Genomic DNA, 22,415 nt, shown 5'->3' on the forward strand with positions numbered 1-22,415 from the left:
TCCATCCCTACATCCCTTGTATTATGTAAAAAATCATGCCCAGTTCATGAGGCCCCTGATGATGTGAGACCTGAGATGGTAAGTCTGCCACTGGTAGCCTCAACATTACATTGTTTTTACCTTAGGGATAGTCTTCTGACCCAGACAAAGCTCCTCTTTGGAACAGTTTGCAAGTTTGAACAGCAAGGAGGCCAGCAAAAGTACCCGCAAAACACCAGTCTTAACGTCAACAGTGAAGAGGCGACTACGGGATGCTGCAAAGAAAAAGCCATATCTCAGACTGGCCAATAAAAATATAATATTAAGATGGGCAAAAGAACACAGACATTGGACAGAGGAACACTGCCTCCAGCATCCCAGAGTCGCCTCTTCACTGTTGACATTGAGACTGGTGTTTTGCGGGTACTATTTAATGAAGCTGCCAGTTGAGGACTTGTGAGGCGTCGGTTTCTTAAACTAGACACTAATGTACTTGTTATCTTGCTCAGTTGTGCACCGGGGCCTCCCACTCCTCTTTCTATTCTGGTTCGAGACAGTTTGCGCTGTTCTGTGAAGGAAGTAGTACACAGCGTTGTATGAGATCTTCAGTTTCTTGGCAATTTCTCGCATGGAATAGCCTTCATTTCTCTGACGAGTTTCAGAAGAAAGGTTTGTTTCTGGCCAGTTATCGAACCCACAAATGATGATGCTCCAGATTCTCAACTAGTCTAAAGAAGGCCAGTTTTATTGCTTCTTTAATCAGAACAACAGTTTTCAGCTTTGCTAACATAATTGCAAAAGGGTTTTCTAATGATCAATTAGCCTTTTAAAATGATAAACTTGGATTAGCTAACACAACGTGGCATTGGAACACAGGAGTGATGGTTGCTGATAATGGGCCTCTGTATGCCTATGTAGAGATTCCATAAAAAATTATCCCTTTCCAGCTACAATAGTCATTTCCAACATTAACAATGTCTACACTGTATTTCTGAGAAATGTGATGTTATTTTAATGGACAAAAAATGTGCTTTTCTTTCAAAAACAAGAACATTTCTACGTGACAACTTTTGAACGGTAGTGTAGGTGTATTTGCACAATATAGTCTAAATATCACATTCTATCTATGGACAAAAGAAGGTCAGAATCATATGACAACAATTCACCTCTCCTCAATGAGAGATTTACAAACCAAAACAAAAGAAAACAAAACAAACCTAACAAGCAAGCATCACTAGCAGATGGGATTATATTACATTTTAATGTGCACAGTGACGTGAGATTGTACAGTAAAAGCAAGGGAAGGAAAATGTCATTTTAATATAAAAATACATATGACCTTTTTCATTCAATTAAGCAACGTGCTAATATTTACCATCCTCACAGAGAGCAGGTATTCCTTATATAATGCACTATATAGGGGGCATTTGGGACGCAAACAAAGTGTGCTTCATGTCAGTATATTAAAAAACATGCCCCCATTTGCTATCAAACAGCAGTGATTTCAGGGGTGGAAGACCTACAGTGCATTCGGACAGTATTCAGACCACTTGACTTTTTCCACATTTTGTTATTGTTACAGCGTTATTATAAGATTTATGAAATAGTTTTTCCCCCTCAAAAACTGTTTTTTTTAGAACTGTTTGCTAATTTATAAAAAAAAAATGAATTATCACGTTCACACAAGTATTCAGACACTTTACTCAGATCTTTGTTGAAGCACCTTTGGCAGTGATTACAATGTCGAGTTTCCTTGGGTATGTCGCTACAAGCTCGGCACACCTGTATTTGGGGAGATCCTCCCATTCTTCTCTGCAGATCCTCAAGATCTGTCAGGTTGGATGGGGAGCGTCGCTGCACAGCTATTTTCAAGTCTCTCCAGAGATGTTCGTTTGGGTACTAGAAGCGGCTCTGGCTGGGCCACTCAAGGACATTCAGAGACTTGTCCCAAAGACACTTCTGCATTGTCTTGAATGTGTGCTTAGGGTCGTTGTCCAGTTGGAAGGTGAACCTTCGCCCCAGTCTGAGGTCCTGAGCGCTCTGGATCAGGATTTCATCAAGGATCTCTCTGTACTTTGCTCCGTTCATCTTTCCATCAATCCTGACTAGTCTCCCTGTCCCCGTTGCTGAAAAACATCCCCATAGCATGATGCTACCACCACCATGCTTCACAGTAGGGATGGCGCCAGGTTTCCTCCAGAAATTACGCTTGGCATTCAGGCTAAAGATTTCAATCTTGCTTTCATCAGACCAGAGAATCTTGTTTCTCATGGTCTGAGAGTATTTAGGTGCCTTTTGGCAAACTCCTAGAGGCGGTCATGGGCCTTTTACTGAAGAGTGACTTCTGTCTGGCCACTCTACCATAAAGGCCTGATAGGTGGAGTGCTGCAGAGTTGTCCTTCTGGAAGGTTCTCCCATCTCCACAGTGGAACTCTGGAGCTCTGTCAGAGTGACGATTGGGTTCTTGCTCACCTCGCTTACCAAGACCCTTCTCCCCGATTGCTCAGTTTGGCTGGGCGGCCAGCTCTAGGAAGAGTCTTGGTGGTTCCAAACTTCTTCCATTTAAGAATGATGGAGGTCACTGTGTTCTTGGTGACCTTCAATACTGTAGAAATGTTTTGGTACCCTTCCCCAGATCTGTGCCTCGACACAATCCGGTGTCGGAGCTCTAAGGACAATTCCTTCAACCTCATGGCTTGGTTTTGCTCTGACATGCACTGTCAACTGTGGGACCTTTATATAGACAGGTGTGTGCCTTTCCAAATCATGTCCAATCAATTGAATTTACCACAGATGGACTCCAATTTGTAGAAACATCTCAAGGATGATCAATGGAAACAGGATGCACCTGATCTCAATTTTGAGTCTCATAGCAAAGGGTCTGAATACTTATATAAATAAGGTATTTCAGTTTTTTATTTTTAATACATTTGCAAAAATGTCAAACAACCTGTTTTCGCTTTGTCCTTATGGGGCATTGTGTGTAGATTGATGAGGACAGTCTGATGATTGATGAGGTTTTTTAAATAATTTAATCAATTTTAGAATAATGCTGTAATGTAACAAAATGTGGAAAAAGTGAAGAGGTCTGAATACTTTCTGAGGGCACTGTAGTCCTTGGTTGGAGCTGTCGAGAGCACAGGTGGCTGGTGGCACTAATTAGGGAGGACGGGCTCATAGTAATGGCTGGAACGGATTAAATGGTATCGAACACATCCAGCCATTATGAGCTGTCCTCGCCTCAGCAGCCTCCTGCGGACGACAGTCAATAAGCAGAAGTCTACACCAGACCATACTATTCAATCAGGGAATAAACTCAAAACTCACAGTGGAGTAAACCATTTTTTTTTTTAAAGACAACGCAACTCAAAAGTTGCATACATTGGGCAAACAAAGCTCAAAACAAAAAGTTCTTCATAGAGTGTAGATAAAGCATGGTTATTTAGCTACGGCTACAGCAAATGCGCATCAACATTGAAAGTTCAACCCTCCCTATACAGAGAAGAGACCTCACGTGGTTTAAAAGAAGATCCCACAGGTGTGAATGTAATGAAACAAACTTCAAGTGATATTTTTTTGAGATTCAAAGGCAAACATGAAAAAACATCCTCGGTCACATAGAAAAATGGTATATACCATGAAGGCTGTTCCGTTCGTAGACTTGGTTGTTGTCATAGAATTTCATCTCTCTTTCTTGGATTGGAGCTGGAACAAAACAGTGTTGATGGAGAGAGTGATTATGATGTCATCAGGTGGTTGTCTTATACCCGTGTGTCTGCCTGCCTGTATGTCTGTCTGTCAGGACATGCAGACTGACAGTGGCGTGTTGGTTGGCTCGGTGGCTTTGCAGAGGTGGTGGTGCATGCAGAAACAAGGGCAGGTTCAGTGTTTCAGACTCGGAGTCATGGCAGGCATAGCGGGGTGGAGGGTGTGTGAGGGGGTCAGGTGGGGGGGGGGGGGGGGGGTAGTGGGACTGAGAGAGGGGTGTTGAGAGGGTTTTGGCTCTATGATTTTGTGCTGTGTCAGGTGGGATTTGTCAACTCTCTCCAAACAACGCAATGGGACAGGCACAGGGATATCCCTTCCCCCGCACCCAAAGCATTACCCTCCCAAAAATAGGAACACAAACCCAGCAAAGAGGACACCAAAATCCATCATATGAGCCTATCAATCAATTAACTAACTAATCAATCAATCAATAATTCAACCAATCATACCCTTCATTCAACAAGCTGTAATCAGAGAGAGGATCACACAACATTTCGGAATAATGTTAGGAATAATGGAGGGGGGGTGGGGTGGCTAGCGTGGTGGTGCTCCTGCAATGATAAACAACACTAACAAAAAACTAAATTAAAAATATAAACAAAGACCCCAAGAAATGACTTGACATAATCATGTGCCCCTGTTAGTTAAACCAGCACTGGAGAGAGAAACAATAGTCGTTGAGGGAGACGGAGAAAGAGAGGCGGGGCAAGGTACTCTCTGTGTCTCCGCCCCCTCACCGCCAACATCCCGCCCACAGCTCTAGAAATGTCTCACCCTCTTCTTTTATCAAAAAAGGTTGCTCCCTCTCTTTTCTTTCAGTTTCTTCAGGTGTCTTCTCTCCCTTTAAAATCTGATGGTTTCTAGCCCTCACCTCATTCCCACCATCCTCCCCACATCCTCCATTCATTTTCCTCTTCTTCCTCCTCTTCTTCTACACCCCCTTGGTGGTGCTGATGCGGACGCTGCTGAAGCACTTGCCCATGGCTTCAAACAGAGGATCGCAGAAGGTGTGGATGCAGATGGAGTAAACACGGCTGACACAGTGGATCTCGATCAGATAGCTCTTGATGCACGGCACCACCGCCCAGATGTGGATGAAGGACAGGATGGCGAAGAAGATGCCCCAGACCAGCGCCAGCGGGATTCCCACCAGGGCGGTAAGGAGACGATAGCACCAGTACTTGGTCACCGTGAAGGTGGTGAAGCTGGCCTTCCACACGCCATCGAAGCTGTATGTCCCTGGAGGCTCCGCGATCACATCCTCGAACTCCACCTGACGGGAGAAGAGAATCACTGAATCAATAACGGTTCATTAGACAGCCACTGTCAAAGCAACTAACATAGATAAAGAATAACCTATTTCTAAAAATGTGCAAAAAAGTATTACAAGAGATTTATGCCTCCTCATAGTGACTGGTACAGAAGGTCAACCAGGTCAACCCACCCCCACAACAAACATTTTTGTGATTCCCTCCTTACCCTCTGTACTCTCTCTACCATCCTAAACCATCTTTTCACAATTCCTGACAGACAGAGCTGATACAAAAGACAGAGCCACAGTGCCAGAATTGTCTGAGTCAGAGGGCAAATAAGCAGCACTATACTCCCAAGATGGTGCAACACTAACCAGTTTCTCAAAGCAGGAAAATAATAACAGGAAATGTGAATTATTGTGTGGATTATACATCATGGACATTTTTTTATAGGGGTTGATCATTTTTTTGTTAGGTCAAATCAAATCAAGAAATTTCCTGTAACAAAAGGGTGATCAAATGAAGATCCTACATCTTTACATGAAGACTAGTCAAGAGTCTGGGTCCCAGGTAAACCATGAAATGTATTTATTTTCAGTGTAAAAACACTTCTCAGGTGGTCGACGGGTTTGCTACGTGCCTCCGAAGTAATTGCGCGTGTGTTTTGTCTGCGAGAGACGTGTTGCTGTCAGAGGGTTTAACACCTGTATCTAGTGCAGAGTAAAAGTTCATTTTTGATATGAGATTGAACATTTTATTCAGAACACATTCCTACCAGCTCTTTCTGTGTACACAAAGGGGTTCCTAAACTGAACGTGCTAAACTTATAGCATAAAATAAAAGTTGGTGATTACAGCCCTGTAATAATAAATCATATTATTATTTTAAGCCACAAGACCCAGCAACGTCCATTTAATTTCCCCAGAGGCCTTACATCTTGAGTACTGTACTGTATGTACCCTTACAATTGTTTTTTGAAATTTGCAGTTTCACATGTGAAATGGTTGTTTTCAAAAAGGTTACTTAGACTACCCGAGTATGATAATTCAAGTGTGTTTAAAAATAATGATTTATTATTTACGAGCCATCCACTCCATTATTATGGTGTTGCATTGATATATATGCATACTTAAGCGCTACTACTAGGTGGAGGCATTCAGAGTGTTACTGCTGCAGACGCGTGCCTCTCTTCTTTGTATGCCGCTCCGTGACTGTTGGAAGAAGCCCATTGAAAAGAACAGAGACGCTAGCTCTCTGTCTCCTTCATTTTGTATATTTTTTTTCCAGGTTGTACTCGTGGTTACGTTTTCAAAATCTAGAGATAACAGTTTACACTAAACTGTTTTGTTTTTGGGTTATTTTGATGTATAATTGAATTGTTAACACTGAGTGAAAAACAAGGGAGATTTTCCCATTTACATGACTGTATCCAAGCTAAGTATACAAGTCAATGAGAACAAGATGCCGTTTTGGAAGATTGTTTTTATTTCCGTTATAAAGGTTTTGGGTTTTAAAAAGTTTTATTTTTTACAAACGACGGCTCATATTGAGTGTATTTACATGTAGATATGAAGCCACTCCTCAGTAAAAGGCACATAGCCGCCCGCTTGGAGTTTTCCAAAAGGCACCAAAAGACACGATTCTCTGGTCTGATGAAAGCAAGATTGAACTCTTTGGCCTTAAGCGTCACGTCTGGAGGAAAACTGGCACCATCCCTACGGTGAAGCGTGGTGGTGGCAGCATCATGCTGCGGGGATGTTTTTCAGCGGCAGGGACTGGGAGACTAGTCAAGATCAAGGCAAAGATGAACAGAGCAAAGTACAGAGAGATCCTTGATGAAAACCTGTTCCTGAGCGCTCAGGACCTCAGACTGGGGTGAAGGTTCACCTTCCAACAGGACAACGACCCTAAGCATACAGCCAAGACGACGCAGGAGTGGCTTCAGGACAAGTCTCTGAATGTCCTTGAGTGGCCCAGCCAGAGCCCAAACTTGAATCAAATCGAACATCTCTGGAAGAGACCTGAAAATAGCTGTGCAGCAATGCTCCCCATCCAACCTGACAGAGTTTGAGACGATCTGGAGAGAAGAATGGGAGAAACTCTCAAATACAGGTGTGCCAAGCTTGTAGTGTTCGAAAGAACTGTACATGTGTCCGGAAACCAGATGTATATTTTTGCAGATGTATTTTTGGGGTTATAAAAATTCATGTTTTAATTTTAAGCAAGGGTGCCTCTTGTGCCTATGTTTTTCTGTAGCCCAATTTAGAAATACATAAACATGAGCTGAAAATATTTTGTGTTCATAGGGGGTTATTACTTTGCTATTGATAACTGAACAGAGAACAAGATTCTTCACTAGAAATACCCCTATTGTCACGTTCTGACCATCGTTCTTGTGTGTTTTCCTTGTTTTAGTGTTGGTTAGGACGTGAGCTGGGTGGGCATTCTATGTTGTGTGTCTGGTTTGTCTATTTCTATGTTTGGCCTGATATGGTTCTCAATCAGAGGCAGGTGTTAGTCATTGTCTCTGATTGGGAACCATATTTAGGTAGCCTGTTTTGTGTTGGGTTTTGTGGGTGGTTGTCTCCTGTGTCAGTGTTTGTACCACACGGGACTGTTTCGGGTTTTCATGTTTCTTGTTTTGTAGTCTATTTCATGTATAGTTTCGTTATTAAAAGAACCATGAATTATAACTACGCTGCGTCTTGGTCCGATCCCTGCTACACCTCTACTTCAGAGGAAGAGGAAGAAGAGAACCGTTACACCTATGTTATTTGGAAGGGATCCTCACTCATTCTGAAAGCCAGACAGCATGACTGCTGCTACTAATACTGTCTTACTGGGGCAGACTCAAAGGTTGCTCTTGTGCATGACTATGGGAATGACTTATAATATCCTGCAAGTCATGGTATGCTAGATACATACAGTTGAAGTCGGAAGTTTACATACACTTAGGTTGGAGTCATTAAAACTTGTTTTTCAACCACTCCACAAATTTCTTGTTAACAAACTATAGTTTTGGCAAGTCGATTATGACATCTACTTTGTGCATGACACAAGTCATTTTTCCAACAACTGTTTAGAGACAAATTATTTCACTTATAGCTCATTGTGGGTCAGAAGTTTACATATACTAAGTTGACTGTGCCGTTAAACAGCTTGGAAAATTCCAGAAAATGATGTCATGGCATTAGAAGCTTTTGATAGGCTAATTTACATCATTTGAGTCAATTGGAGGTGCACTTGTGGATGTATTTCAAGGCCAACCTTCAAACTCAGTGCCTCTTTGCTTGCCATCATGGGAAAATCAAAAGAAATCAGCCAAGACCCCAGAAAAAAAACTGTAGATCTCCATAAATCTGGTTCATCCTTGGGAGCAATTTCCAAATGCCTGAAGGGACCATGTTCATCTGTACAAACAATAGTATGCAAGTATAACACCATGGGACCACGCAGCTGTCATACCGCTCAGGAAGGAGACGCATTCTGTCTCCTAGAGATGAACGTACATTGGTGTGAAACGCGCAAATCAAACCCAGAACAACAGCAAAGGACCTTGTGAAGATGCTGGAGGAAACAGGTACAAAAGTATCTATTTCCACAGTAAAACGAGTCCTATATCAACGTAACCTGAAAGGCCGCTCAGCAAGGAAGGAGCCACTGCTCCAAAACCGCCATAAAAAAGCCAGACTACGGTTTGCAACTGCACATGGGGACAAAGATCATACTTTTTGGAGAAATGTCCTCTGGTCTGATGAAACAAAAATAGAACTGTTTGACCATAATGACCATCGTTATGTTTGGAGGAAAAAGGGGGAGGCTTGCAAGCCGAAGAACACCATCCCAACCGTGAAGCACGGGGGTGGCAGCATCATGTTGTGGGGGTGCTTTGCTGCTGGAGGGACTGGTGCACTTCACAAAATAGATGGCACCATGAGGTAGGACAATTATGTGGATATATTGAAGCAACATCTCAAGACATCAGTCAAGAAGTTAAAGCTTGGTTGCAAATGGGTCTTCCAAATTGACAATGACCCCAAGCATACTTGCAAAATTGCTTAAGGACAACAAAGTCAAGGTATTGGAGTGGCCATCACAAAGTCCTGACCTCAACCCTATAGAACATTTGTGGGCAGAACTGAAAAAGCGTGTGCGAGCAAGGAGGCCTACAAACCTCACTAAGTTACACCAGCTCTGTCAGGAGGAATGGGCCAAAATTCACCCAACTTATTGTGGGAAGCTTGTGGAAGGCTACCTGAACCGTTTGACCCAAGTTAAACAATTTAAAGGCAATGTTACCAAATCCTAATTGAGTGTATGTAAACTTCTGACCCACTGGGAATGTGACGAAAGAAATAAAAGCTAAAATAAGTAATTCTCTCTACTATTATTCTGACATTTCACATTCTTAAAATAAAGTGGTGATCCTACCTGACCTAAGACAGGGAATGTTTACCAGGATTAAATGTCAGGAATTGTGAAAAACTGAGTTTAAATATGTGGCTAAGGTGTATGTAAACTTCCGACTTCAACTGTTCGTCTCAGTACCTGTCGCCCCTTTAGGGATTGGACATACAATAAAACAAACTCGAACCATTCTCAGGTTCAACATGTGACCAGTCTTGTTGGCGTCAATCTGGAGTGACAACTGTAATGTATTTTTTTCATTTTGTCCCTAGATTGCAGAATGCCTCAGTCCAGTGTTTCCGTTACTATTGTATAGGTGTGGCGGACAACCCCTGCCTCGCTCTGTTTCCTCCCACCTAAAGGGGTTTGATGTGACTTTCATTTATTTAATTGAATTTGTTGCTTAATAAATCATGTTGATTTGGGGCCTTTGTTTGCACCCCACCTGGACAATCTAAGGGAATCCCTGCCTCAGCTACTCCATTGAGCCTGAACATAATCATTTCCCACTATAATGTGCCTCCCAGGATACTGGAGCATTTGGCAGGGAGATGTTAGCTAGCGGCTAGTTAGCGAACCGATCACTGCTGTGGTTCCCGTGCGGCGTGGCTGTGGGTGTGTCTACTCTGCCCAGATTAGCCCCATTATGGTTTAACAGAAGACTGCGTGGCTTTGGGGCCACTGCTAGAGCCACTCCACTCCACTGACTGCGCTATATAAAGAACTCAGCTTTATGAGAGGAAAATATATTCCCAAGGCAAACTCTGCATGGATGTTGATTCTTTGATGTGACCAATTGAGTGCAGCTGTTGAAATTCTAACTATAAGATCACTGCTAAAAAAAGTCAACAGTCTACTGGTTCTGCAAAAGGAGAGAGAGTAGTGTACATTGTTTGTGTGTGTTGTGTGTGTTTGTGACTGTATGTCTGTATGTATGCGGGACTTGTGTGTGTGTGTGTGTCCCTTGCAAAAAAAACATGTGAAATAGCGGTTTTCACATGTTGAGCTTAACTTTCACACACAAAACCATATTTTCACATGTATTTCATTTAGAATTAACATGTTAACATCACCTTTTCACGTGAGCAGAATAACATGTTTTCAGTTTCAGTTTCACAAATTTGCGCTTCCACATGTGAAAATTGGATATGCATTTTCACATGTGAAAAACTTTGAAAATCAATCATGTGAAAAATCTCATTTACAGATTCACATGTAAGAAACCTCCACGGTTGGAATAATGTTATTCTCCTCACATGAGTTGGGTTCCCTGGTAGAATATTTTCCTATGACTGAACCCATTGTAATAAAATTCCTCTTCATAAAGATCTGGCACGACCTTAATACTGAAGTGGGAATAAGGGAATAAGGGAATTTCGTAGCGTGAGGCCATACTCTACAACAGAGTATGGCCTCATGTCTGCAGCGATAAACATCCCAACAGATTTGGTGATGGCTTTAGCCCGGTCTGATTCTGCAGCAAAAGGCTGCTTAAATGCCGCCGTGAGAAGTTGTTGTCTCTTGGCTGAGTTGGCTCCCGTCACTGACACACCAGGGTGATAACGCTTGAAATGTGTGGCCATGCTCAATGTATTTCCATGATGATACGGATTTCTTGTGGCACAATGTCTACACACGGTAATGGTGTTGTCCACCAGGTTCAACATGCCACGTTCACGTGAACAGTACACACAACTGCTTTAAAAAAATAATAAAATTAGCCTTCAGGCTTCAGAGTAAAACACAGCAAGCATCTGTCTTGTCTTTTACTTTTCACTGCAACTCTGCGTAGAGATTTAGGGAATTATTACTTTAAAAGTAACAGTGGCAGTAAAACGGTATTTCACGCTGATGGTTAAACTTTACAAATGATTTGCATGTTCACATGCATGCCGAACCATGGGGGGTGATCCGTACGGATCACGGATCAACTACGGTCCATTACACCACTATTAGCTGTGGTTGCTGATGCATATATAGTTGAATCATGCTTTGTTTAATGCCAGCGGCAGGTCATTGGTAAAAATAGAAAAGAGTAGAGGGCCTAGAGATCTGCCCTACGGTACACCACACTTTACATGTTTGACATTAGAGAAGCTTCCTTTAAAAGAAAACCCTCTGAGTTCTATTAGATAGATTGCCATATCATGGATTCAGAGCTGAGGTTGAAAAGCCATAACGCATAAGATCTCAACAACAGGACAGGGTCAATAATATCAAAGGCTGCACTGAAATCTAACAGTACAGTTCCCACCTTCTTATTATCAATTTCTTTCAACCAATCAGTAGTCATTTCTGTCAGTGCAGTACAGTACATGTTGAGTTCCCTTCTCTATAAGCATGCTGAAGAGCCCTCAGATCTATAAGATACCTCACCTATGTGGGTGTTTTCATGTTTTATGAATCAAAGTTCACTACATCAAATGCCTGACACTCTCCCAGTGACCCCTTACATATGAATAAATAACCCAGCTGGACATGGCGATGGACATGGGCTGTGACTGCATCCAAAATGGCGCCTTATTCCCTATTTAGTGCACTACTTTTGACCAGGGCCATTGGGAATAGGGTGCCATTTGGGAAGCAGCCTCTGACTTTGTGGCAGCTGCTGTTCTCTTCCCACCACACACGACAGGTGGTTTTCACTAGAGCCTACATCAGCGCTCTTTCAGCCAAGCTTTCTCTCAACAAACTAATATTTTACATACAGTGCCTTCGTAAAGTAGTCATAGCCCTTGACTTACTGCCTGAATTCATAATGGATTAAATCGATTTCTCTCATCCATCTACATATAATACCCCAAAATGACAAAATGAAAAAAATGTGTTTTTAGAAATGTTCGGATATTTATTGAAAATTAAATACAGAAATATGTAATTTACATAAGTATTCACACCCCTGAGTCAATACTTGGTAGAAGCACATTTGGCAGCGATGACATCTGGATAAGTCTCTAAGAGCTTTCCACACATGGATCATCGAACATTTGCCCATTATTCTTTAAAAAAAAAATTCAAGCGCTGTCAAATTGGTTATGGATCATTGCTAGACAACCATTTTCAGGTCTTACCATATATTTTCAAGTAAATTTAAATCAAAACTGTAACTCGGCCACTCAGGAACATTCACGGTCTTCTTGGTAAGCAACTGCAGTGTAGATTTGGCCTTGTGTTATAGGCTATTGTCCTGCTGAAAGGTGAATTAATCTGAGTGTCTGTTGGAAAGCAGACTTAACCAGGTTTTCGTCTAGGATTTTGCCTGTGCTTAGCTCTATTCTGTTTTGTTTTTTTTATCCAGAAAAACTCCCCGGCCCTTAACGATTACAATCATACCCATAACATGATGCAGCCACCACTATGCTTGAAAATATGGAGAGTGGTACTCAGTAATGTGACGTATTGGATTTGCCCCAAACGTAACATGTTGTATTCAGGACAAAAATTCAAGTGCTTTGCCAATTCTTTTGCTGTAGTACTTTAGTGCCTTGTTGCAAACAGGATGCATATTTTAGAATATTTTATTCTGTACAGGCATCCTTCTTTTAACTCTGTCAATTAGGTTAGTAATTGTGGAGTAACTACAATGTTGTTTATCCATCCTCAGTTCTCCTATCACAGCCCATAAACTCTGTAACTGTTTTAAAGTCACCATTGGCCTTATGGTGAAATCGCTGAGGGGTTTCCTTCCTCTCCGGCAACTGAGTTAGGAAGGACGCCTGTGTCTTTGTAGTGACTGGGTGCTTTGATAAACCATCCAAAGTGCAATTAACAACTTACACATGCTCAAAGGTACATTCAATGTGTGTTTATGTACTTTGTTTTACCCATCTACCAATAGGTTCCCTTTGCGAATAATTTGAAAACCTCCCTGGTCTTTGTGGTTGAATCTGTGTTTGAAATTCACTTGCCTACTGAAGGACCTTACAGATAATTGTGTGTGTGGATACAGAGATGAGATAGTCATTAAAAAAATACTGTTAAACACTAATTGCAAACATATTGAGTCCATGCAACGTATTATGTAGCTTGTCAAGCAAATTTGTACTCCTGAACTTATTTAGGCTTGCTATAACAAATGGGTTGGATACTTATTGACTCAATTACATTTCAGCATTTCATTTTGTATTCATTTGTAAACGTTTTGAAAAACATAATTACACTTTGATATTGTGGGGTAGTGTATGTAGGCCAGTGACACAAAATCGCAATGTAATATATTAAAAATCATACCGTAACACCACAAAATGTGGAAAAAGTCCACGGGTGTGAATACTTTCTGAACGCACTGTAAGCACACAAAATGGGCACAGTGTGGTTTGTGTCTACTTTGAAAAGAATGATTCTCTTTTAATAACTCACTAATTGAATAACAGATGCTGTGTAACTATAAAAACAAGGACTGTGAGAAATGTTTTGCTCCAACAACAGGATATGAGTAATATTTCCTCTGTTCCAACACCGGAGCAAGGATGTTCCACTCTGTTCTAATGACAGCAGCCGCAGCAACACGGGCCCTCAGATCCTCAAAAAGTTATACAGCTGCACCATTGCGAGCAAGCCACTATAGAGGATGGGGAGTACAGCCCAGTACATCACTGGGGCCGAGCTCCCTGCCACCCAGGACCTCTATACCAAGCAGTGTCAAAGGAAGGTCCAAAAAAACTATCAAAGACTCCTGCCACCCAATCCATAGAATTTTCTCTCGTAACAGCAAGGTAAGCAGTGCTAGTGCACCATGTCTGGAAACAACAGCACCCTGAACATAATCAACGCCCAAGCCATAAGACTGCTAAATAGCTAATCAAATTTAGACCTGCATTGACCCTTTTTTGCACTAACCCTCTTGCATGAACTCGATGAGCACACACTGGACTCTACCCACACCCCAACACACACATACACACCTCCACACTCACGCTTTCTTGCATTGTATTTCTGTCTGTAATAAAGCCCTTTTGTGGGGAAAAAAATCATTCTGATTGACTAGGCCTGGCTCCCCAGTGGGTCGGCCTGGCTCCCATGTGGGTGGGCCTTAGCCCCCGCCCAGGCCCACCAACGGCGGTGCCCCTGCCCAGTCATGTGAAAGGCCTAATTTATTTACTTCAATTGACAAATTTCCTTATAATGAACTGTAACTCAAAGTTTTATATTTTTGTTCAGTAAGCATAGCTACCTCAACTCCCTCATTCCCATGCACATCTACTACACACTGGTGCTCCCTGTATATAGCCATGTTACTTTTACTCTTTATTGTTATTCCATATTCACTGTGTATTTATTCCTCATGTTGCTATTTATATATTTTAAATGTTTTTTAAAACTGTATCTTTCACTCTGCATTGTTGGTAAAGGACCCTTAAGTAAGCATTGCACGGTTGTTTATGAAACATGTGACAAATACATTTTATTTAGAATATGCTCTGCTGCTACTTACAACTTTTACGCACATATTGAGCCCCTTCACAAACCTATTGTAAAACATAGTCAACTGGGGTCATGAACCCGAAAAAGCTCAAACTGACATATAGTATAGGTTACACGTGAGAATGCTATGCGACTCACCACCCACTTCGCATATTTTTTGATAAATGTTTATCCTATTTTTCAATCATTGAGTTGTTTTAATTATTATTTTATTCACTTAATAAGGCTACGTTTCTATTGTTGTTGCATTTTGTCGAGAGGTGAACCTGCAAGTAAGCATTTTGTTGTATTGTGTCCTCCACGTATATCACGTGTATCTGACTAACTTGAACTTGAACACACGCAGTAGGCTACTTTGGGTCACCCTTGACAGTTTGCTGTGCACATTTGACTGCTCCTACTCAATCATCGTGCAAGTGACAATTTCCAGTCCTCATGGGTATATTACAATGGTAACATGCATAATAATACCACATCCAGTATACGGACTGGTTCGGATTTGAACTCACCTTGACAACGTCGTCGTTTAAGTATTTGGGGTCCCGGTTCACCAGGTCGATCTCTTTCGTGTGGACGTCCTGCATCGTCTTCATCCCGCTCATACTGTCGTTATCCATCTCTTTGTTATTTGGTTTGTATATGTTCCCTTGTTTCCTGATGAACTGCGAGTGCAGAAATGACTTGTAGTCCGGAGGGAAAGAAGAGAAGCGGAGGATAAATTAGTGGAGAGACGGGTAGAGAGCAGAGGATAGACGGACTGAGCGCACCAGAGTTAGCAGCCTACCCCAGCCTGAGATGGTTTTAAGGGAGAGCACCACACCCCTCTTTAGTAGATATCCGTCTCTCACCGCAAGGGGTCGTCACCAAGAACTCACACAATGCGATGGTTATTAGGATGGCCGTATGCTCTGTACACTGAGAACCTGTTTCACATAAGGCATCGCAAGCATATTTTCTAATCATATAACTGTCGTCAAGTTTTACTGGAATGTGCATTTTTCGATTTGCTTAGCTAGTCTAATATAATTAACATTCTAAAAAAAACACAACTTTGACTGACTTTGTGCGCATAATTATCTATGTGGATTGAAACATAAACAATGCTCCGAATGTAAGAAGTGTAGTTTGTTTATTTATAGGGGACAATGCACATTAATCAGCATCAATATTACAATAATGCAACATCCATGTAAATGTACCGGGGGTCACCCAAAAGCTAATTTGCACCCAAAGTCGCAGGGTAGCTAAGGTCAATTACACAGCCACCGAACAAATACTCAGTAACACAATAGAAAATACAAGTGAATAAATAACTGTAAATGTCTCATGTCAGTGCTAATGGATAGAGGGGGCTGGCTTGCACATTCGCCCAGTAGGAGTGGGAGTAACGTTCACAACTAGGTGCCAAAAAAGATAACTATTGGCAAATAGGCTTTGGAGTTTAAGTTTCCCAATTTTCCAATGGCATTTTCGATAAATGTCAGAATGAGAATGAGCCAGATAAACTGTTTTGCTCTCAGATGATGAAATATCTTCTAAAAACGTACAAATGTTTACAAATATGGACAGCAGTGTCCAGAAGAGAACCGAGAACCATACCTCGTCAGTTTCACCGTCCTTGAGTCCACCAGTCATGCTGTCCCGCGCCTGAAGTGCGAACAGACCAGTGTGTCAGTGAAGCGAGACAATATCAGTTTAACAGAGGAAGTAAAGCAATAACAGGAGGCGTGTGGAATATGGTGACGACTTGGAGGGCTCCTCCGGGGGTATTACCAAATCCTGTCGCCTTATCTTTACGTTGCGCACATTGGAAACACAATTAGTTAACTAGCTGGAGAGACCTAAGAGTAAATCTCGGCGCGCATCTGCATGGACTGAATTAATGCATTTCATATTCGCAGAGTAGTCACCTGTGTACACTGTAAAACATGTCCTGTTTTTAACTTACCATAAAAAAGGTACTGTACCATATTTTACAGTATCCAATGTTACTGTGATCTTTTTTGCTGTTGTTTTTTTATGGTAACTTACAGGCAACTGTCTGCCTGTACCTTACACAAAACAACAGTATTGTTGTAAAAACATTAGTAGCATTACTGTACTAATGTTATGGTAATTGTAAATAATTAACGAATTAATTACATATATTGAGGAGATGGGGTTTGCATTTTACAGAATTTTAGCATAATTGCATGGGATTGGTGCAAGCAGGTTGGCCGCTAGGTATTGTGTTTACATATTACAGCAAATCAATGAATACCAGTTTGGAAGCCTTTGTTAAGGCCTCTAGAAGTGCAAGTGATATAAAATACCACACTTAAGTATTTTACAATTGCCTTAAAGGTCCCACACATTCATCCTATTTCCCAAGTAAAAAAAGCATTTGAATGACCAAAACATCACCCATTATATCTTTATGCTATTACAATGCTCAGAATTGAATACATTTGACATTCTCTCTCATCTCTAACTATCAGGAAGCTTGAAAGAACCGGCTGAGTGGGCGGTTGACTGACAGCTCTTTAAAACACCCTTGTAGTTGTTGCCAGGTAACAAGCTAAACAGTGGGCCACATGTCATTGATGACATGGTAAACAATAGACTACTCATTCTGAGCTTAAATAGTATGCCTCAACCCATTTTCTCTGCAAAAGGCTTTAATGATCAACAGCTGAAAATGGACTGTTGGATGTCAGACAAACAGCATTACAGAATACAGTTACTTCAATAATATACTTCACAAGAACTAGTCAAGTTTGAGTCAATTTAGAAGCTTAGACACAAGGGAATGTATATTGAAACAGCATGCAATAAGTATACTGGACAAGTTATTGGTGTCTCTGCATTAGCATTATAAATGACAGTATGTTCAGACGTGTATTTATTGATCAGACATTTATTTGATCATTTACAATATGCCAGCATAGCCAAAATGTGTATCAACATGAACACTCATAAGAAATAAAAGGTGAGAAATAATGGAGACATAGTTTGACATAAACATAAAATAAAATAGAGCCATAAGCCTAATATAGGCACCCGGCCGCCCTACTTTGTGTAGGACCCATTGATTTGTACAATTTGTAACATTAATCTCCTGTCCGAATGCTTGAAAAAAACAACAATACAATGAAACAAATTGTGAGATCGTATCACGTAAAAGTGAATGACTTAAGCTTCAGGAAATGCAACCAACTGCAGATATTGATGGGGAGTGGAGCAGGAGAGGAGGGGGACCCACGTGTCCCGTTTCAATCAAGCAGACCTCAGTCACCCACTTGTCTTCAAGAACCCCCAAGATTGAAGCCGGAAACAAATCCAGCTATGGCCTCCTCCTCATCAGGCCTGTCACACTGGGCAGACTCCTACAGTGACCTCGTTGAAGAGGAGATCCAGGACCGTGTCTACGTAGCCTGTAGTGTTTTTGAAAAGGTCAATGTTTCTTAAATGGGCAGTTCATTTAGTTTCCTTTTATTTACTGTTCTGAGTTATTATGCTATCAATTCATTTACCTAGTGATCTACTCATACAACAATTTGTTTTCCAGTGTTTTTGAAGTACTCAATGTGAAATATGCAGTATTTGGTTGTGCACTCTTTTGTGAAACATTTGAATGTTTGTATTTGGAAATGTTGGTGTGCCTGAAATGCTCAATTGGTGCAGATTTGAAATGAATACCTAAAAACGTTTTCTATGTTTCTATAGGCCACCAAGTGCTAACAGTCAGTATCTAAATAATATGCGTGAAATGCTTGATAGTGTAAGTGATGTAAACAGAGAGGTCTACTTTCTTGGGGACCTGAATATTGACTGGTTTTCATCAAGCTGTCTGCTCAAGAGGAAGTTTCTCACTGTAACCAGTGCCTGTAATCTGGTTCAGGTTATTAATCAACCTACCAGGGTGTTTACAAACACTACAGGAACAAGATCATCCACATTTTTACTAATACTGTATAATGTTGTTTTAAATCTGTATCCGTACCCATTGGATGCAGTGATCACAATATAGTGGCTATATCCAGGAAAGCCAAAGTTCCAAAAGCTGGACCTAAAATAGTGTATAAGAGATCATACAAAATATTTCTCATGTGGATGATGTTAAAACTATGTGTTGGTCTGATGTGATTAATAAGGATCATCTTTCAGACACTGCACTTGATGCATTTATGAAATTGCTTCTTCCAATTATTGATAAACATGCACCTGTTATGAAACTGACTGTTGTAACTGTTAAGGCTCCATGGATTGATGAGGAATTGACCATATCCGGTGGTTTAGAACACTTATGTAATGGCTGTGCAACCTTATTGTGGATTCAGAGATATCTATCCTATAGAACTCAGAGGCTTCTCTAATGTCAGAAATGTAAAGTGTGGTGTACTGCACAAAGCGTGTGTGTACATCTATGCTGATAATTCCACCATATACGCATCAGCAACCATAGCTATTTAAGTCACTAAAACCCTTAATAAATAGTTGCAGTCTTTTTTGGAATGGGTGGCCAGTAATAAACAACTAAACAACTCTTGAACACTCTAAAACAAAGAGCATTGTATTTGGTTCAAATCATTCCCTAAATTCTAGACCTCAGCTGAATCTGGTAATGAATGGTGTGGCTGAAAGTTGTGGAGACTAAATTACTTGGTGTTACCTTAGATTGTAAACGGTCATGGTCAAAACATTTAAATTAAATAATTGTAAAGATGGGGAGAGGTCTGTCCGTAATTAAGAGATGCTTTTCGCTTTTTTGACACCACACTCCACAAAGCAAGTCCTGCAGACTCTAGTTGTATCTTATCTTGACTATTGTCCAGTCATATGGTCATGTGCTGCAAAGAAAGACCTAGTTCAAGCTGCAGCAGGCCCAGAACAGAGTTGCATCAGAGGGCTAATATTAACACTATGCATGTATCTCTTGGCTAAGAGTTTTTCCTTGCCAGCTGTGCACTGGGAGTTCTCAGACTCAATGTAGGGGGCTTAGGGATGGATGAACAAAAACCATATAGTGACTATTAGGTGTGTTACAGAAAATATACAGTTCACAAGATAACGCAGCCAAACCACAGTTCCGTTATCGAACGTTAGCCCCCCGATCCCCCTCGCCCTCCTTAAAATGTTGGCTACCGTGTCGGACTCATCAATTCGAAATAGGCCATGTTGGTGAAGTAAATACAATATAGCAATTCCAGTGTTTTAATTGCTATATTGTATTTACTTCGCCACCATGGCCTATTTATTGCCTTTACCTCCCTTATCTCACCTCATTTGCTCACATTGTATATAGACTTATTTTTCTACTGTATTATTGACTGTATGTTTGTTTTACTCCATGTGTAACTCTGTGTTGTTGTATGTGTCGAACTGCTTTGCTTTATCTTGGCCAGGTCGCAGTTGTAACTGAGAACTTGTTCTCAACTTGCCTACCTGGTTAAATAAAGGTGAAATAAAAATCAAACTCTGATACTTACATTATCGTCAGCGCTTGCAAGATCCACTGTTCAAGACGGTACAGCATATGTCTTCAAGATTAGCTTCCTGGCAAGACCCATCGAACGTTCTCCCCAATTGATAAAACAACTTTCCTCAAATGTGCACTGCACATGCGTGACCTGATTGTAATTTTCGGTGCAGCCTGTCCACCCGAAATGAAAAGGCGGCACATATTTATATTAGTAAAGATGATAAAACGCTACCGTTGGTGTACTACATTTCCGGCTTTATATGATGTTGCATAAAGACTTCGTCAAAGTACCAGCTACAGTAATTGTTCATACTTGGGGTCACCTTACTTGGAATTGGTTTCATGTAAATACCATCGAAGTTGATGAAAAATGTGACTTTGACTGTTTGGAACCATTAACAAAGGCTTCCAAACTGGCAGTGACTATAGGGTAGAACAGACCTAAGGACGTACCATGCAACCACGAGTGGTCAAAAGGTTTTTGGCGCTCCAGAAATACAGTACGGTAGTGTATTCTGTGGGGTGGAATTACAGTACCATTCGAAATACAGCAATTATTTCCCTGCCCACAACATTTTCCAACGATGCACCACAATTTACAGGATGCTGCAGTATAATGCTTCACAGTATTTCACTGTTGATACATGTACACATTTACAAATCAATCATTGTTTTTCATTACAGTGTAATATTTGTAAATCATATACAGTGGGGAGAACAAGTATTACACTGCCGATTTTGCAGGTTTTCTTACTTACAAAGCATGTAGAGGTCTGTAATTTGTTTATCATAGGTACACTTCAACTGTGAGAGACGGAATCTAAAACAAAAATCCAGAAAATCACATTGTATGATTTTTAAGTAATTAATTAGCATTTTATTGCATGACATAAGTATTTGATCACCTACCAACCAGTAAGAATTCCGGCTCTCACAGACCTGTTAGTTTTTCTTTAAGAAGCCCTCCTGTTCTCCACTCATTACCTGTATTAACTGCACCTGTTTGAACTCGTTACCTGTATAAAAGACACCTGTCCACACACTCAATCAAACAGACTCCAACCTCTCCACAATGGCCAAGAGAGCTGTGTAAGGACATCAGGTATAAAATTGTAGACCTGCACAAGGCTGGGATAGGCTACAGGACAATAGGCAAGCAGCTTTGTGAGAAGGCAACAACTGTTGGCGCAATTATTAGAAAATGGAAGTAGTTCAAGATGCCGGTCAATCACCCTCGGTCTGTGGCTCCATGCAAGATCTCACCCCGTGTGGCATCAATGATCATGAGGAAGGTGAGGGATCAGCCCAGAACTACACGGCAGGACCTGGTCAATGACCTGAGGAGAGATGGGAACACAGTCTCGAAGAAAACATTTAGTAACAGCAGCGCACGCAAGGTCTCCCTGCTCAAGCCAGCGCATGTCCAGGCCCGTCTGAAGTTTGCCAATGACCATCTGGATGATCCAGAGGTGGAATGGAAGAAGGTCATGTGGTCTGATGAGACATAAATAGAGCTTTTTGTTCTAAACTCCACTCGCCGTGTTTGGAGGAAGAAGAAGGATGAGTACAACCCCAAGAACACCATCCCAACCGTGAAGCATGGAGGTGGAATCATCATTCTTTGGGGATGCTTTTCTGCAAAGGGGACAGGACGACTGCACCGTATTGAGGGGAGAATGGATGGGGCCACGTATCGTGAGATCTTGGCCAACAACCTCCTTCCCTCAGTAAGAGCATTGAAGATGGGATGTGGCTGGGTCTTCCAGCATGACAATGACCCAAAACACACAGCCAGGACAACTAAGGAGTGGCTCCGCAAGAAGCATCTCAAGATCCTGGAGTGGCCTAGCCAGTCTCCAGACCTGAACCCAATAGAAAATCTTCGGAGGGAGCTGAAAGTCCATATTGCCCAGCGACAGCCCCGAAACCTGAAGGATCTGGAGAATGTCTGTATGGAGGAGTGGGCTAAAATCCCTGCTGCAGTGTGTGCAAACCTGGTCAAGAACTACAGGAAACATATGATCTCTGTAATTACAAACAAAAGTTTCTGTACCAAATATTAAGCCTCCCCTTTTTCCTCCAAACATAACGATGGTCATTATTGTCAAACAGTTCTATTTTTG

At 41.4% G+C, this 22,415-nt stretch overlaps 1 protein-coding gene across 2 annotated transcripts; it reads right to left on the reverse strand.

Moving 5' to 3' along the window:
- Nucleotides 1–703: 703 nt before the first annotated feature.
- Nucleotides 704–16,767, reverse strand: LOC110524368 (caveolin-1). Of its 2 annotated transcripts, none has more exons than XM_021603952.3 (3): nt 16,431–16,767; nt 15,341–15,511; nt 704–5,020 (listed from the first exon to the last, which is right to left on the reverse strand). In XM_021603952.3, the coding sequence occupies exons 1-3, from the start codon at nt 16,464–16,466 to the stop codon at nt 4,679–4,681; spliced, it is 549 nt and encodes a 182-aa protein (XP_021459627.1). In that variant the 5' UTR covers nt 16,467–16,767; the 3' UTR covers nt 704–4,678. The 2 variants fall into 2 exon arrangements, with proteins under 2 accessions (XP_021459627.1, XP_021459635.1); XM_021603960.3 differs by lacking the exon at nt 16,431–16,767 and adding an exon at nt 15,616–16,400.
- Between the last annotated feature and the right edge of the window lie 5,648 nt (nt 16,768–22,415).

This window comes from Oncorhynchus mykiss, chromosome 1, assembly GCF_057628025.1.
Source record: "Oncorhynchus mykiss isolate SJ-2025 chromosome 1, ASM5762802v1, whole genome shotgun sequence".
Lineage (NCBI taxonomy): Eukaryota > Metazoa > Chordata > Actinopteri > Salmoniformes > Salmonidae > Oncorhynchus > Oncorhynchus mykiss.

Excerpts from the sequence above, each read along its gene's own strand:
- LOC110524368 (XM_021603952.3), bottom strand. The coding sequence starts at position 16,466 with ATGACTGGTGGACTCAAGGACGGTGAAACTGACGAG. Across the intron at positions 15,512-16,430 it reads AGGACGGTGAAACTGACGAG|TCATTTCTGCACTCGCAGTT; the intron begins GTATGGTTCTCG and ends CCGGACTACAAG. Across the intron at positions 5,021-15,340 it reads TAAACGACGACGTTGTCAAG|GTGGAGTTCGAGGATGTGAT; the intron begins GTGAGTTCAAAT and ends TTCTCCCGTCAG.